The sequence below is a fragment of the Lithobates pipiens genome, unplaced genomic scaffold, assembly GCF_037356315.1.
Source record: "Lithobates pipiens isolate NorthernLeopardFrog02 unplaced genomic scaffold, aLitPip1_a1.2 Scaffold_16, whole genome shotgun sequence".
In the NCBI taxonomy this organism is placed as follows: domain Eukaryota; kingdom Metazoa; phylum Chordata; class Amphibia; order Anura; family Ranidae; genus Lithobates; species Lithobates pipiens.
Window position 1 is genome coordinate 530,927,287 of NW_027507748.1, and position 17,358 is coordinate 530,944,644.

At 38.7% G+C, this 17,358-nt stretch overlaps 1 protein-coding gene across 11 annotated transcripts in view; it reads right to left on the minus strand.

Moving 5' to 3' along the window:
- Positions 1 to 4,328: 4,328 nt before the first annotated feature.
- ENOX1 (ecto-NOX disulfide-thiol exchanger 1) overlaps positions 4,329 to 17,358 on the minus strand; it is a 784,997-nt gene continuing 771,967 nt past the window's right edge. For all 11 annotated transcript variants that reach the window (XM_077483208.1, XM_077483202.1, XM_077483205.1 and 8 more), the window contains 2 exons: positions 15,140 to 15,225; positions 4,329 to 7,359 (listed from right to left, as the gene is read on the minus strand). In XM_077483208.1, the coding sequence (XP_077339334.1) occupies positions 7,228 to 7,359; positions 15,140 to 15,225 (218 nt within the window). In that variant the 3' untranslated portion in view covers positions 4,329 to 7,227. The remainder of the gene's footprint in view (positions 7,360 to 15,139; positions 15,226 to 17,358) is intronic.

The following is a 17,358-nucleotide window of genomic DNA, read 5'->3' on the forward strand; positions in this document are numbered from 1 at the left end:
TTTTCATTTATACATTTGTATGGGAATTTAGCAACATCACCTTGTATCAGAATATAGTGTGTGCTTCTGTTATCAACTATATTCCAATGTTATCACACTACCGTTACATAATTTAAATGGATTGGATAGTTTGAGGTGTACTATAACACTGAATATTACAGCTTTTAAATGCCCATATAAGAAGCTTCTTATTTGATATTCCCGTAAAAAATATCATCTTTGCTAGAATAGTGTGCCATAAGCGGAACCACTAATACCATTTATCATTCTTTTTTTAAAATGAACCCACTAGATTTTAGGACCTTGATTAATGGAGACTTGCCTCTAAAGTACTATGGACTCTCTGCTGTTATTCAGATATGCTTACCTTATGGGCACTAGAACACCACCAGTGCAGGAATGGGTGTGAGAAGCTGTTTTACAAGAACTGTCCCTGTATGTTTGCATTTCTTCAGTAGAGTTACTGGTAACTTAGCAGTGGCAGTCTATCCATTGAGGGCACGCGGGCACCATCTTCCCTATCAATGTCGCCGCCGCCGCCGCCCCCTCATCCATGTGCCCGGTCCCTTTTAGGATGTTGAGCGAGGATGGGAGGAAGTCCGTGGACGTCCGCACAGAATGGCACACACTTGGGAATGTCCGTGACCAGACCCGACGAGCCACGGAACGGGGTATAGGGCCAATGACAGCGGCCCTTTACCATGTAATCGCTCTATCCAATGATGGAGCAATTACTTGTCAACAAACCGGAGCTTGTCCGGTGCAGCTCCTCCCACCGATCAGTACTGTGTGCGAGGAGAGGGTGGAGCTAGGTGCAGCAGTGCTGTGGGCTGTCTCTGGAGTGCCCACAGTGCTGATCTATCTCCATCCAGGCTCCATATGTGCCCATCCATGTCTTATATGTACCCATCCAGGCTCCATATGTGCCCATCCATGCCCTATATGTACCCACCGAGATTCCATGTGCCCATCCATATGTGCCCTTCCATGTTCCATATGTGCTCATCCATGCTCCATCCATCCCTGGCTCATCCATGCTCCATCCATCCCTGGCTCATCTGTTACCCATCCACCCTTGGCTCATCCATGCTCCATCCATCCCTGGCACATCCGTGCTTCATTCATCCCTGGTTCATCCGTGCTCTATCCATCCCTGGCTCATTCATGCCTGTCCATTCCCGGCCATGGCTCATTCTTGCTCATTTATGCCTCATCTGTGCTCATCCATGCCACAGCAGTGCTCATCCATGCCACATCAGTGCTCATCTGAGCCACATCAGTTCACATCCGTGCCATATCAGTTCTCATCTGCGCCACATCAGTTCTCATCTGCGCCACATCCATGCCACATCAGTTGTCATCTGTGCCACATCCATGCCACATCAGTTGTCATCTGTGCCACATTAGTGCTCATCCATGCCACATCAGTTCTCATCCATTCCGCATCCTTGCCACTGCAGTGCCCATCAGTTTCTCACAAAAAGTGTAATAATAGGTAGTCTAATTCGATTTGAAATGTATGTCCCAGGCTGTGTAAAAGTCTCACAAATATTATATCACCATACTCAGGAAAAGTAGCAGAATGTATTTTGGGGTGTAATTTTTGCTATGTACATGCTATGTGTTAGAAATATCCTATAAATTGACAACTTTGTGTAAAAAAAAAAAAAAATGCGTTTTAATTTTCTTTCCATGTTTTCCAACAACTTGTGAAAAAAAATTACATGTTCAAAAGACTCATTATCCCTCAAAGACTATACGTTGGGGTGTGTACTTTCCAAAATAGGGTAATTTTGTGGACGTTTCCATTGTCCTGGTGCTTCAGGGCCAGGGCCTTCAAAAGTGTAATAGGTAGTCAAAAAAATGTAATGTGTAATTTATGTCCCTAGCACATCTGATAGTGCTCCCTGAATGTTTGGCCTCTGTGCGTCGCCAGGCTGTGTAAAAGTCTAACATATGTGGTATCGCCATACACAGGAGTAGCAGAATGTGTTTTGGGGTGTCATTTGTGGTATGCATATGCTGTGTGAGAGAAATAACTTGTTAATATGACAATTCTGTGAAAAAACCCAAAAAAGAAAATCTTCATTTTGCAAAGAATTGTGGGAAAAAATTACAGCTTCGAAAAACTCACCATGCCTCTTACTAAAAACCTTGGAATGGCTTTCCAAAAAGGGTTCAATAAAAAGGGGGGTATTTTTACTGTCCTGGCTTGTTAGGGTCTCAAGAAATGAGATAGGCTGTCAGTACATCAGGTGTGATCAGGTGAGATTAAATTTCAGTGATTGGCACCATAGCTTGCAGACTCTATAACTTTCACACGGACCAAATAATATGCACTTATTTGGGTTATTTTTACCAAAGAACTGTAGCAGTATAAATGTTGGCCAAAATTTATGAAGAAAAAATTCTAATTTGCAAAATTTTCTAACCAAAAGAAAAATGCATTTTTTTAACAAAATGTTCATTCTTTTTTAATTTATAGAGCAAAAAATTTAAAACCCAGAGGTGATCAAATACCACCAAAAGAAAGCTCTATTTATGTGAAAAAAAGGAGAAAACATTAATATGGGTAGCATGTTGCCTGACTGAGTAATTGCTATTCAAAATGTGAGAGCACTGAAAGAAGAAAATTGGTCTGGTTAGGAAGGGGGTTTAAGTGCCCAGTGGTTAAGCACTGATTCGAGCCAGAGGCTCTAATAGACTTCAAAATAGGATGGGCTTGGGTGGCACAGAGAGTGGCTGTTTTAGAAAACGACTGGCACATGTGAGCCCCCTGATACTGGCCTTCTCCTTCCTGTCTGGTGAAACTGTTGTCACTGTGGCACAAAGTGATGAGAAATCAGTAAAAAGTAGTCCTGGACAGAAATAAAAACCACAACAGAGGTTCTAATTGGCTAAACCAAAAAGTTGTAACTGGGCATACAATTTAACATTTACTACACATGCAAATGCCAGACCCATAAAAAAACACCTAATTCTCGTCAGTAAAAGCTATGATGGTTTTTCCAACGGAATTCCACTTAAACTTGGCTTGCATGCACACGGTCACACAAAAGTTCACTGAACTTTCGGCCGTCAAGAACGCGGTAGTGTACAACACTACGACGAGCGGAGGAAATTAAGTTCAATGCTTCCAAGCATGTGTCGAATTGTTTCCGACCATGCATAGGAATTTTGCACGTCGGAATTGCTACAGATGATCGGGAATTCCAATTGAAACCTTTTCCGTCTGAAAAATTGAGAACATGCTCTCAATCTTTTGCTGGCAGAAATTCATCCAGCAAAATACCGATAGATGGTTCCATGTAGGCTCCTGCAGTCACTGAAAGGAAAGAGAAAAACGTCCCTAGTGCCACACATCCACAGAGTCCTATAGTAGTAATAAGAGAGGCAACCTCAGCCTGTGATCCCGCCAGGCCATGCCTCCCAACATATTTTGCTCCGCCCCCCAGAGCTCAACCATTGTGATTGCTCCATGACTCAGCTCAGAAGGGCAGAGCGAAATGCTTTGGGGGCATGGCCTTGCAGGAGCCCAAGCTGAGGTTGTCTCCCATTACTAGCATATGACTCTGTGGATGTGTGGCACTAGATTTTTTTTCCTTCCTTGCTGATTCTGATGGAAAGGAGTCCATCTGGTGTTGAAGAGCATTCTGACCTTTGTTGTGGTGGTCAGTATAGACAGTTGAAAGTTTTCTCATAAGGGATTCACCATGGTGAAGGTGTTTCTACATACATGTCTTGCAGCACTTACTTGGGAGTGATATACATCACATGTTCTATGGGACTACGATTATATAGACTTTTGCTGTTTTATTGTTTATGATTGGGTGTGATAGTTTTTGGTCATTGCTGAAAACACACAGAGATAGCACAGAATGTTTTATTCTATATATATATATATATATATATATATATATATATATATATATATATATATATATATATATATTCAAGTGATTGTTTCACTTTTTTTGCAGCTTTAATTATTCACACACTTGTGCACAGATAATCATATATACAATGTATGCACATTTCACATGAAAGTATATGTTTTTGTGCTCCACAAACATTCCCAGCACAGAGAATGGCTGGCTGCCAAGCATGCCATCATGGCTGAATGTTGAGCTTTATTCAATATAGAATAGCTTCCGCATGCATGCCTCCCTGCCACAAGAGGGGTCAAATCATGGGCAGAATGCCATTTCAGCATGGGTGCTTGGATAGCCTTCTCTACCCTGTCTTTGTAGCCATTTCATTCCCAGAATATAAGCTATGACCAATCAGTCCCTAAAGTTATATATAAAGAACAACATTGCACTACTGTCTGTACAATAATATTTACTGAAAAAAGCTTTTTATTACAGTTTTCAAATATTTAATATAAAATTTGATAACAATCCAACCGAATATCTGATGCATATATCTGAATATAATACATACCCTTACAGAGAAAAAAAAACAAAGTTATTTAATATTTACATCAGGAAGATACAGTTACAATATAGGATATGTGATACTGTCGACTGTTGTTCAGATTACGTTAAAAAAATAATTTATTTTTTCCTCTTACAGAGCAGTTTAAATTGTGTAATCTCTCCTGGAAAGACAAATATTCCCTGTTTTAAATAATGGAAAAATAATAATATGCAAGATTTCTTTACCAACATATGCAACTAAAGCTAATTATGTTGAAATCATAACACTGGAAAAGTAAGATATAATGGAAAGACATTTAATCAGATGGCTCAGGTAAGCCAAATGAACAATAGTTTACTGTGTATAAATATATAAAAAGGGTGCAATGCTAAGCACAACTGGATACATTTCAGTACTACAGACATTCAAGTATCTTCTCTGGAGGTCAACGGTAGGCAACTTTTAGCTCTTCAGTTAGTATACTCCTTGGCCTACTGGCTGGAAGGTGTGAAAAAATTTCAAATGAGTAATGATGGACATACGCAAATTCAGATATTTGCCTATTATAATTATGTAAACAGTATCATATGGTATAAGACCAAACTCCAGTCACCTTCTTAGTTAACTCTCCTTAGCCTGAAATAATAAAACCCTTTGCAGCTATTAACGCTATCAATTACAGGTGTTTTAAAAACCTTATTCTACATGAGGAAGCCATATTTGCTCATTACATAAACTGGCTCTGCTTCAGACTGATAAGGTCTGTCTGAGTGGAAAGAGACTCTCTGCCATTCCTAATTAAGTCACATACCCACCTAGACTGTAAGTGATATGATGAAGCTCACTGCAGTATATGTTATTCCTAGCAAGATGATTTTTTTTTTTTTTTTTTTATAAAAATAAAATTTCGTATAATCACACACATAGGTTTGATGGCCTTGTGTTTTTTTTTTTCAACCTCACCTACTATGTAACTATATATTATTGGGCAATGTCAATGTGTCCTATTGATTAATATGAAGTTTGATTTTTAACGGTGGGTCTATTTTAAGGTCTTTTCACACCTGTACAAATGCAGTAACATATTCTGCAATGGAGCAGTAAAACAAGAATAGAGATTTTACATAGTGTGGTTTTGTATAATATTAGTGTAAGTAGTAGCTGATGGATTTCTTGTCCGTGGAGAGTTGGTTAAGGCAGCTGTCTCCCCACTGGCCCAGCTATGAACTTCCTTAATTAAAGTGGAGCTCCAGACGATGGGTTTTCACTAGTTTTGGATGAGTGGAGAAAGGGTTTGGACAGAACCTCTGTTAAATTTTCCTATTCCTATATGTATCCCCATTGGGGAGATTACGTCACATCAGCAGTTGAGATACAACAGTGACATATGTCACTGCAGTCAAAATTATGATATTTCCCCTTTGTTGCTATTTTGGTGCATCTGCTAGATTGAATATTTTCTTCTCTGCCCCAGTGACAGTATTTTTCCTTATGTATTACAGTTATTCATATAATGCCAACATTTTTTTTTCTTTCCAACACTTTACATATTGTACTTTAAGATCAGTCCATGCCCTCAAGGAGCTTACAATCTAAGGCCCCAATATCACATGAACACATATGAGGGCATGTCTTTGCAGTGTAGGAGGAAACCAGAGTGCACAAAGGAAATATATGCAATCACAGGGAGAACATACAAACTCCATGCAGTGGGTGCCAACCACTATGCCACACTGCTGCCCAGTGGTCAACAGGCCAAAACGTAAAGGGATTAAAGGTCTGCAACAAGGGAAAAACCAACGATAAAAGCTTGCCAGCGGTTCTAACCCATCTCCACTTATACAAAAAGTTTTGGCTGGAGCTCCATATTAGATTTTAAGAACAAATGAATGTGATAATCTCAAGATTACATTTTCCTCCTATTGCTCACTGTTGCCCAAGACACTCATATAAAGGAGTCAATTCCCTAAGCCATAGTAGTTATTTAAACTATTTTTGTATCACAATTATTTTTATGTGTAATTAACGTGCATAAATATCACATAGGTGTGCATTTTTTTCTCATCGATGTTTCGTTTATCTGCTCCCTGCTTTACTCGATAAACTTATGATAGATCACAGTTAGCACCAGCTAAAGGCCGAGTTAAAGATTATACTGTAACTTTCATGAATTGACTTTTAGAAAGAAACTTACTACAAATTCTGTTAAAATAAAATGCATGTAGTAAATTTATTTGACCTATATAGTAGATCTTTTAGTAAACTGAATAGGTTTTGATTATGAAAATGAACACGTGATGAACATGTGAATGAAAATATTGAATGGATTAAACATTTGTAAAATGATTCCATAGGGTGAAGAGTTGCAGGTTGCTTAGGTTTATACAAGATACTTTTGATAATTAGACATTGAACTGTCAGTCTATACTGCTCCTGGTTCATTTGAGAGATCCAAAGCTAAATATTGGGGTTTTTTTAATAGTCATTTTTAATAGTAATAATAATTCTCAGTAGTTGTTTGTCCACCTATCTATTCTCTTCTATATACCGGTAGTAACTACACAATTTCAGAGCTACCTAGATTTAAAGAGAAACACCTGTTGTCATCTTTACAGTAGAGTTCTATCACAAATCTGATTAAAAGCTGCAAAACTGGCGCACAATGACATCTTCACACACAAGGGCACATCACAGATGTAACTAGAATTCAAGTTCGTTGGCCTTGCAAAATGTCCTTTGTCTATGGAATACTTCAAATATCTGCCATGCTGTGGCAGGTCCACTAAATGTCTCTAGCACTGAGCACAATCAAGTAGATTTGATTCCTTCAAAGGCACAGAACTTCCACCTCTTCTCCAGTGTTGCTCCTACACCAGTGAATTCTTGTTTAAACATTCGAGGTAACCTCATCAATATGTTTTCAACTTCATTTGCTGAAATCTACAAGAGAGAATTAAAAAAGTAAAATTAATAAGCAACAATTTAAAATTCAAAAACAAGGCCTTTTTAATGATAAAGAAATGGTGCTGCTGAACAGCAAGCAGAAGCAATCACCGGATAAAATGATAGAACTTACTACAGCTTGAAACCCCACTTTTTAAGGGTCATTCCACCAAAAACTGCTTATTTTGGTAGACACCAGGGAATGTTCATAAACTTTGTGGCAAACCCCATTGAAATCTATTGGGGGGAAATATTGTTAATCAATTGTGACTTTGTAGGGCTGTTAAGAAATTTGTAAAGAAAAAAAGACTACACAGTTGTTAGCTTTCCATAAAAGGTTCAACACACACACTGACAATATGGCTGCTGTGAGCCCACCCTTTTATAAAAGTGTTCGGTTTATTTATTTGTTCAAATGATTGGCGTCTTGTAACTCATCTGACCAGTGAAAAAACTATGCGCCACATTAAATCTTGTTCTGTTTCTTTTATGTGGCAAACATGCACATTTTTGGGTTTGATATTTGCAAATTATAGGAATTCACTGTGAATCCTTGATAGCGACAGACCTGAATAGCATCCCTGCTTGTAACTAAAAGGGTGGACTGAGCATTTAACTGACAGTGTTTTGAGATAAAAACAGTAGTTTTATATTGTATAACTGTCTAAGAGATCTGCATAACTGTTACTGTTAGCTGTTAGATCTCCTGGCCTGAAAAAATCCTATGCTAAATTAGAGGCAGCCTGACTTGCACAACAGTTGCACCTGATTCTGTTGGTGGTGATGTTGCGGTAGCTAGAGAGCAGAGGGTTTTGGGTGGAGATAAAAAGGAAGGTGTGGGTGAGGTTTTCAGAAAAGGTTGGATGTAACTCGGGGCAGAGTTGTGAATGGCTCATGTATGTTGTTTATATTTTACATTTATTTGTAAAGTGAACAGAAACCAGTGGTGGTATTGGTAGAGAGGTGTAGTGGACACTGAATGGTGCTGTGGTGGATTAGTATGGCAGCGGCAATCATCATAGACTGAAAGAGAATCGCTTATGCAGAGGTGGATCAATGGGGAGGAACTCACGTTTGTTGCCAGTGGTTTAGACATTAATGGCTGTGTGTTGAGTTATTTTGAGGGGACAACAAATTTACACTGTTATACAAGCTGTGACCACCAAGCACCCGCGATCGCCTGTGACAGAGCGAGAACTGGGATCTGTGTGTGTAAACACACAAATCCCGGTTCTCTCAGGGGAGAGGAGAGAAATTGTGTGTTCATACTAAGTATGAACACCGATATCTCTCCTCTCCTTGTCAGTCCCATCCACCCTACAGTTAGAACAAACCCAGGGAACACAGTTAACCCCTTGATCGACTCCTAGTGTTAACCCCTTCCCTGCAAATGACATTTATACAGTAATCAATGGCTATTTTTAGCTGTGATCGTTGTATAAATGCCAATGGTAACAAAATAGCGTCAAAAATGTCCAATCTGACCACTACAATATCGCAGTCCTGATAAAAATTGCAGATCGCCGCCATTAGCCTGTAGCAAAGGTTATGGGAAAGTAACACTTGCTTTTGTATTTTTCCTGATAAGGAGGGGATATAGTGAACATTTTCTTCAAACTCCAGCAGATTGTATAGCTCACCAAAGCTTGGGGAAAGCTGTGACCTACTAAGCTGGGAATAAAGTATGTCTGGACCACAAACATGGTAAGTTCCATAGTTGTTGCCGGCCTAAAGATACTTATTCAGAACCTTGCTACATTGAATTATGTAAATCTAATATGGAAGGTCAGTTTAGGAACAGTCTGAAGACTTAAGCTGCGCATACATGGATCAAGATTCGACCTTTTCAATTTCAATCCATGTATGGGCACTGAGGGTGTTACAGATGTTGATCTACAGATAGACTTCTGTACAATAACCCTGTCAGATTTCCCCCACGCCATCAGCACTGCAGGCTATAGCCTGCAATGCTGATCAGTGTATTTTGAAGGGCAGTCTCTTTACTGTCAGAATATAATAGTTCAGCAGGGAGGATTCTTCCATCCACCTTGAATGTGTGGATGGGAGAATCTGGTCACTTTTTTTGTTTAACCTGCTGGTTTAACAGAGAAAAAACTATCAGCTGCCTTAGAAGAACTTCAACAAAACAGAGGTTTTCATTCTTTATAGCATTTCATTCTTTTAAGAGATACATGCCGTGATCAGATGCTACGGTTACTGCATTTACCTTTCACATAAATGTGTGTTAATGATGTGCACTATTTTACCCAGTGACAGTCAATGCTACCTCTTTGTTTAATAGTAATTAAAATAAACCTGACTTCTGTGTGTTTTAAAATCAGCCTGTACCCTTTTGTTAGAAAATTTAATTAACCAGATGAAATGTAAGTATATTACATACAAAACAAAGAACAGGTCATAGCCAATAAACATACATGCTCAGGTTTTTACAGTATAGGCCAATTATATATTGTTGGGTGTAAAGGAGATAAATAGAGCAAAAAATATTCTCCTTACTTGCTTATTTCATATGAAACAGGATACATCACTCAAATATATATATAAAAAAAAGTTTGAGTGCTTTCACACTGGGGCGGTGCGCTTGCAGGACAGGAAAAAAAGTCCTGCAAGCAGCATCTTTGGGGCAGTGCGGGAGTGGTGTATACACCGCTCCCAAAACGCCCTGTGTGTTAATGATGTGCACTATTTTACCCAGTGACAGCCAATGCTATTCATTGAAATGAATGGGCAGTGCAGCCAAAGCATCTGCAAAGTGATTTGGCAGCGTCGCAACACGGGCGCTATTAACCCTTTCTTCAACCGCTAGCGGGGGTTAAAAGTGCCCCACTAGCGGCCCAAAAGTGCCGCTATAACAGCTGTAAAGCATTGCTAAAACTAAGAATTGAAACTAAATAAGCCTGACATGACATTGTTGGGTTCATCTTCTGAAAACTTCTGGAAACTCCTGGCTATCTCGCTGATACTCAGGCATCAATGTTTTGAGTCACTGAATCAGAGCTAGCCTGTCAATTGTGACTTCAGACTTTATTGGTGTGCACATTTGTTCTGGGTTACTGACTTAAAAAACTGTAACCAGGGGCTCAGAATATGGGCAATAAAAAATGTGCATACATGAAAAAGGTCCAGAACAAAGGATACCAGAAAAAAAGTGCATACATGGAAGGAGGGTCAGACCAAAAGAATATGGTCGATGGCATTTCAGGAGAGGATTGGCAAAGGTACATTTATCACAAGTTTACTTTAAGACCCCATTCACATTTCTGTGATGTGTGAATGCATTACTTTATTGCACTTTTCATTTGAATAGGCTGTCCTACACATGACATATGTGGCAAAGATGCTCCTGCACCCTTTTGGGTACTGAGCTTCATATATTTTTTTTATTTTTTTTTATGTACCAAGCATTTGCTGCATGCGGAAATGCACAACTGCTGCCCGTGACATCAACAATGCATAACACTGCAAGCGTGATGCACGTTTTTCACAGAACACACAATCAAGCCTAAAGGACCTTCTGGTTCATAGATTTGGAACAAGAATGCGGATTAGAAAGTCCTAAAAAGGCACAGAACACCAGATCTTAATACTTGTGTCAGGTCAGTAACTCAAAGTGTTAAAACAAGCAACAAGCATTCTGAGGTCAGCAATATCTGCCTACAGTACAGGTTTCGTTTTTCACACAAAAGATGCAGCTATCAGGATTTTTTACGGCACCGCACCTAGAGGTCGACCGATATGGGTTTTTCTCTGGCCGATGCCGATATTTAGAAATCATGGCGGCCGATAGCCGATATATGATGCCGATTTTTTTGGGCCGATATGTTAGGCCGACTTTATTTTATTTATTTATTTTTTCCTTTTTTATTTATTTATTTATTTTTTTAATCCCCCTTGATCTAACACACCTTTCCCACTGGGGTGTTTTTCAGGCGCTTTTGGGCTAAAAATAGCGCCTGTAAAGTGCCTGGAGTTTGGAGTGGTGTATACCGCTCCTCCACCACTCCTGCCCATTGATATGAATGGGCACCACTGCCGAAGCGCATGCAATGCAATTTGGCAGCAGTGCTTCATGGGCGCATTTAACCTCTTCCTTGGCCGCTAGCTGGGTTAGATGTGCCCCACTAGCAGCCAAATAGCACCGCTAAAATGATGGTAAAGAGCCGCTAAAACTTGCGTTTTACCATCAACGCCTGCCCGCTCCAGTGTGAAAGCAGTCTTCATAAGTGATACAGAAAATTTCTTACATTTAAACATTTATTAAACAAAACAAACCTCCAATCAGTTTACTTGTATGTATGATTTAGATAAAAAAAAAAAAAAAACTATATATTAAATAAAAACAGGTAGTCAAAACTTTTGGACGAAAAAAAATGGGCTAACTTTACTGTTTTTATTTTATTTTTATTTTTTAAATAGTGTATTTTTTTCCCCAAAAAATGCATTTGAAAGACCTCTGTGCAAATGCCGTGTGACATAAAATATTGCAACAACCGCTATTTTATTCCCTAGGATCTCTGCTAAAAAAAATATATATAATTTTTGGGGGGTCTAAGTGATTTTCTGGCAGAAAATACAGGATTTTTACTTGTAAGCAACAAGTGTCAGAAAAGATTTAGTCTTTAAATGGTTAAACTGAGAACTTTACACACAGAGATGACTTCATTCATTCAGAAGTGTAAACACTGTATCTTTCTGTTCTTTTCTTGGCAGCCTGCCCAGAGAGGAGGAAGACGTTTCTAAGGCAACTTACACTGACTTCTATTACAGAAGTCATTTCAAAGTCCCGCTGCAGTTCTATATCGGCTTTTTACCAGCACAATCGGCCGATGCCGATTAATTAAAAAACGGCAAATATCGGCCGATATATCGGCCGGCCGATGTATCGGTCGACCTCTAACCGCACCACACAAAAGCAAAACTGTAGCCTTTCATTTTCTTACATTAGTTTTGGTGCAGTAGTTTAGTTTTCCTGAAGCCAACAGGTATAAAATATTGCAAACTGCAATAATCCAATAACAAAACTATAGCATTTAAAAAAAAATGCTGTATGTGTGCGTTTGTATATATATATATATATATATATATATATATATATATATATATATATATATATATATATTTATTTAACACTTTATTTTTCAGGTTTAATAAGTTTACTGTACATACTGAAAATGGATGTTAATTCAGTGTGTGCAATTAACTATTTGAGGAAACAAGCTACCTGAAGGCTTTATCCCTACCAAGACAACCCTAATGATTAACAGAGATGGCCAATGGTTATTTACATATTAAAGCGTAAACCCGCAATGACTTTTAAAGTTCCAAACTACTAGCAGTGGTGAACAGAAGGTGCCCAGAGGTGCCTGCCCTTACCTTCTGATATCTTTCACAATGCACTATAAGCCTCAAATCTCAGGAGGCTAAAATATGCAAATAGAAACTTCAGCTGTTTCCCAGGTCCAGCCTCTGGCGTCTTACCATTAATCTCATGGTGTGATGCATAAGACCCAATTCACAAAGCTAAAATACCAAGATAAGGATTCTAATTTTCAAAACGTGACAGTTGTTTTCAGCTGAATCCAATGGGATTTGAAAATTACAGTCACATAGGTGAATATAAAGATCATTATTTTTGTTTTAAAGGGAGTCTATAGTTTTGCTAGTAGTGCTGCTGCCTACATAAAGTTGGAGCTGAAATTTGTATTTGTGAAGCTGAATGTCCAAATAATGAGGTCCCCGGGGAACTATTAGAAGGTATGTGCAGGTAGCAAAATTCTCAACCATCATCTATTGATTGCTCATGTATACCAAAAGCAAGCATGGTCCACTATCTATATATGAGCCTGTGTTGACAGGCTTTTACTTGTGTCAGGTCTGCTTTTCTCAATTGCAATGCAAAAGCAACTTCAAGCAGGTTGATGCAGCTAAGAATGTAGTCAACTGCAGGTCAAATGCACCTGTCAATGAATAATCTCAGAAGAGTATATAGATGATATAAAATGCAATCAAAATGTCTCTGAAATCACACTGCATTTGCCCATGGACACAAGGCCAAGGCCTTAACTGTCCCCTATATAGTAGCATGCCGTAATGAAGAGTTCTACACAACTTTCACATTGTTATCCCTAAATAAATATACAGTAAACATAGATAAGAAATTGCTTTCCTAAGATAATGGTAGCTCACATTCAAGAAATGTGATTCTAAATAGATTTGATTACAAATAGGTTGACAGTGTTCTTGTTTTACTAGCAATTTAACAATCATTCCCTGCTAGACTGATAATAAACTGTTTGTTATTAACCTGTGAAGATCCTGGAATGCACTATTTATGCCATGAAATGTGTCATGATGGAGTTTTAATGTTACTTGGAAACTATTAACATTGTAATTGCCTTTCATGAAACCTCCCACAGTGTTAAATTAGTAACACCTCATTCTAAATGTCTATTAACAATCGCTAAATGAGTGAACTGTAGAACATCCATGGAAATGCAGGTGACATCCATATGAATGCAAATTAATTCATCATGCCTGATACAATTATAACAAGCAAAGCACAGTTCCCTAATAGCAAGACATTCACTAATACAGTACAAATGGTAATGCAACTTTTATGCTTCCAGTCAATGTTATCTATCTGGATGGCTGTCATTTTTGGACAATGTTATTATAGTAATATAAAACACGGTAAAATACTCTTAATTACAGTAGTAAGACGAACAGGATGGCTTTACCATAAGAACCTATGAACTTACAAGCAATTACTTGCTATTTAATTAAATTTACACTTCCAGTAGATCAATAGCATTATTTTGATTTTCATATGTCAATAGATATCATATACAACCTGATATGGAAAGCATCAATACATTAAGAAGGAAGTGGTTACTATATTGGCGTCTGCTACTAAAAACTGTAAAACTTGTTTGTGACCTCTTCCATGAAGTGTCTCCTCCTCATACAGCTCCAATGAATGGATTTTCAGCTTTCATCTGTACCACCATCAACTGTCGAACCCTGGTCTACAGTTACTGCCATAAATTATCGTTCTCAATTTGTAAAAGGAGACCTCTCACAGTTTATAAATCACTGATTTCAATTGAGTATAAAAATCAGAATGTATTCCTTACTGGAATACGTGTTGTTAAAGTATTAAGCAAGAGGTTCATCATGACAACCTGGGCACTCGCAAAATGAGAAGTCAGCAAAGACCTCAATGGTCAAAATAACACACTGCTTCCTCTCTCTTGCTAACTGGTGCTCTCCAGACTGACAGCTAATTGAAGCTTACATATAAATCCCATGTAGAGAAGTTCCAGGGGAATACAAATTAATTCCTGGGGTGCCATATTCAGGGTAAGGCATGTTAGAGCGGGAGATCCCAGGTGTGGCTTTACTTGTTCAGTACAATCCATGATATTACAAGGACTATCTTATACTGAGTGCAGCTGATTTTATTCTATACAAATGATAACTTCCTTGTTAGTCTCTTTTCTTTCAGAACTCCTCACACGATAAAAAACTATGCCAGACAAATAAGGAAAAAAACATTCTATGGTAAAAGTGGTGGTGAGCCCATGGATATGTGGGGATATCCCTAAATAAAACTTCACAAAGTAAAAACACAACATTTTGCAAGGTAAGTCCCCAGTTATTTGTTACAATCTGCAGCCAGGATAGGGGGGTTTCTTATACACAGTAGGAATTTCACACATACAGTAAACTTCACAATGAAATAGGAAACACATTTTACCCTTGAGTCCAGCTGTTGAAGATAAGACCACAAGTATTCTATATTGGCGCCAAAGGGATGGACATTGAGAAATGTTGATACGATACCTAAATGCAAAAGGATATATGACATATTAAAATATAGCTAGACAACTGTGGCCTTCTGCATCTTGTAAAACGAAAATACATGACATGTCAAGAGCTGGTAAAATGATAGGAGGTGAGACTGCTGTAGAATATAATCTACTTTCCGGATGAATTGAAGTCACTAGACTTCTCAACTCACCTGAAGTCTTGTCAAAGATTGTAAGTTGAATCATTCTACTAAATTGTGCAGCACACAGACGTGACACATTCTGCAGCCAGGTAAATGTGAAAAAACAATGTGGAACAGTATTTTTTCATTTCAGTCTGCTAGAAACTTATTAACCATCCATTTTATGCTTGATTTGCCAATACAAAATTGCAGCTACTGGAATAAGGCAATTATCATTTTTCTTAGTGTGGATGTTCCCTAGAGAAAATATTTTATATAGATGTGTCACGAAACACATTGACTTGAAGTTTCCCAATAATTACATCGTTCATAGTCATAAAAACGATTTAATTCACATTACCGCTAAATGGTAGTGTAAAAAAGGTACGATTCACCCTTGATGTTGTTGCTTAGTTTTCAGTGAAATAAACCAACCAGAAGATTAAAAAATGTTAGTAACAGCGAGCTTGTACATGCAAACAATTCTTTACATCAAACTATAACAATGATGTAAAAAAAGATACCAGCCAGAAAGCTAAATACACAGTTAGAATTCACAGCAGCTAGCTTTTTTTTTACCTATCAAATCATTATTAACTCTGTTTATCCATCTCTGTGACTTACATATTTGTCACACTACATAGCAAGAACATCATTTACTTTTTCCCGTGTTATGTATCTGATAATTAGGCAAGAAAGGAAGTGACTTTGACAAATTAAAATAAAAAATACTGTCATAGGACTATTGTCTACTGCTGAAGTGCTGAAGTGTTCCATCAGGTCTTATTATCCTAAAAGAAACTTAAATACAAGCCCCTCCAGCAGGTAGAATTAATAATTTCTGAAACCCTAGCTTACTTCTGTGCCATCACTTTCCTAACTCATTTGACTGGCTAGCGTAAAGCCATAGATGGTTCAAATCCCATCCAGTTCAGCAAAAAACAGCCGAGATTCAAACCATGTATGGGCAGCCTGAATGTATGCAAGTTGATCTATCAAGTTGGATACAACCAGCCTGTTGGATGTTATAGCAACTAGCAATAATCACTGTGTTCTCCTGGCACGGCCAGCTTACCCTTACCCCCTCCTCTCACTGGGCTAACACAATGGCTCTGCGGGAGGGATTCCCACATCAACGCTGACTGTGCTTATGGGGAATCGAGCAATTTTTTTTCCTGCAACCTGTGTTTGCTCTGTCCGTGTCCGGCCTTAGTATAAAATTAGCATGAGGGGTGGAGGTTAAAGGCAGAAAAGCTGAAAGGACCACTCCAAGTCAGTACACCTACAACTAAAGACTTAAAGTGTTTCTAACGGCAGAATATTTTTTCCTTAATGCAAACCCTGCATTAAGGTAAAAAATGTCCCAGTAGTAGTAGTATCACCCCTTCACCTCCCTATATTATTTCCCAAGTCTTCTCTCAATCCAGCACTGTGCCCGCCTGCAGCGGCACTGATGTCTGTTCCTCTCCTCGCAGGGCAAAGAGGCATAAGCCACTGCTAGTGTCAATCAAATCCTGTAAGGAGGAAAGGGGTCGAGTCACAATGTGTGTGTCTATGTACACACACAGCTTGGCTTGGGAGTGAGCCTGCAAGTCTGCCCCAAGAGCAAGCAGAAAAGGAGAAGGGTACAGTTCTGGTGGGAGACTACAGAAGAGGAGGTTTGGGGCCACTCTGTGCAATACAACTGCACAGAGCAGGTTTGTAATTTTAGAAAAAAATCAAGCCTTTACAACCGCTTTAAAGAATAGGGCAAAGTACACCATACCACAAACACAAGAGCATAAACTGTGCAGGGCCAGCAACAGTTTCTGCACTCTTCTATTATACACTGCATGACTGACAGCAACATGATGTGTGACTGGTGGCCCTTTGTTGCCCTAGGCCTCTACCTATGTTGTCTCTCCTATGCAAATATCATACCCTGTCCTGTCCTTTGCAGTCTTACAGAATATTCCCCTAGAAAAACATTTTTCCAGATTGCTTAT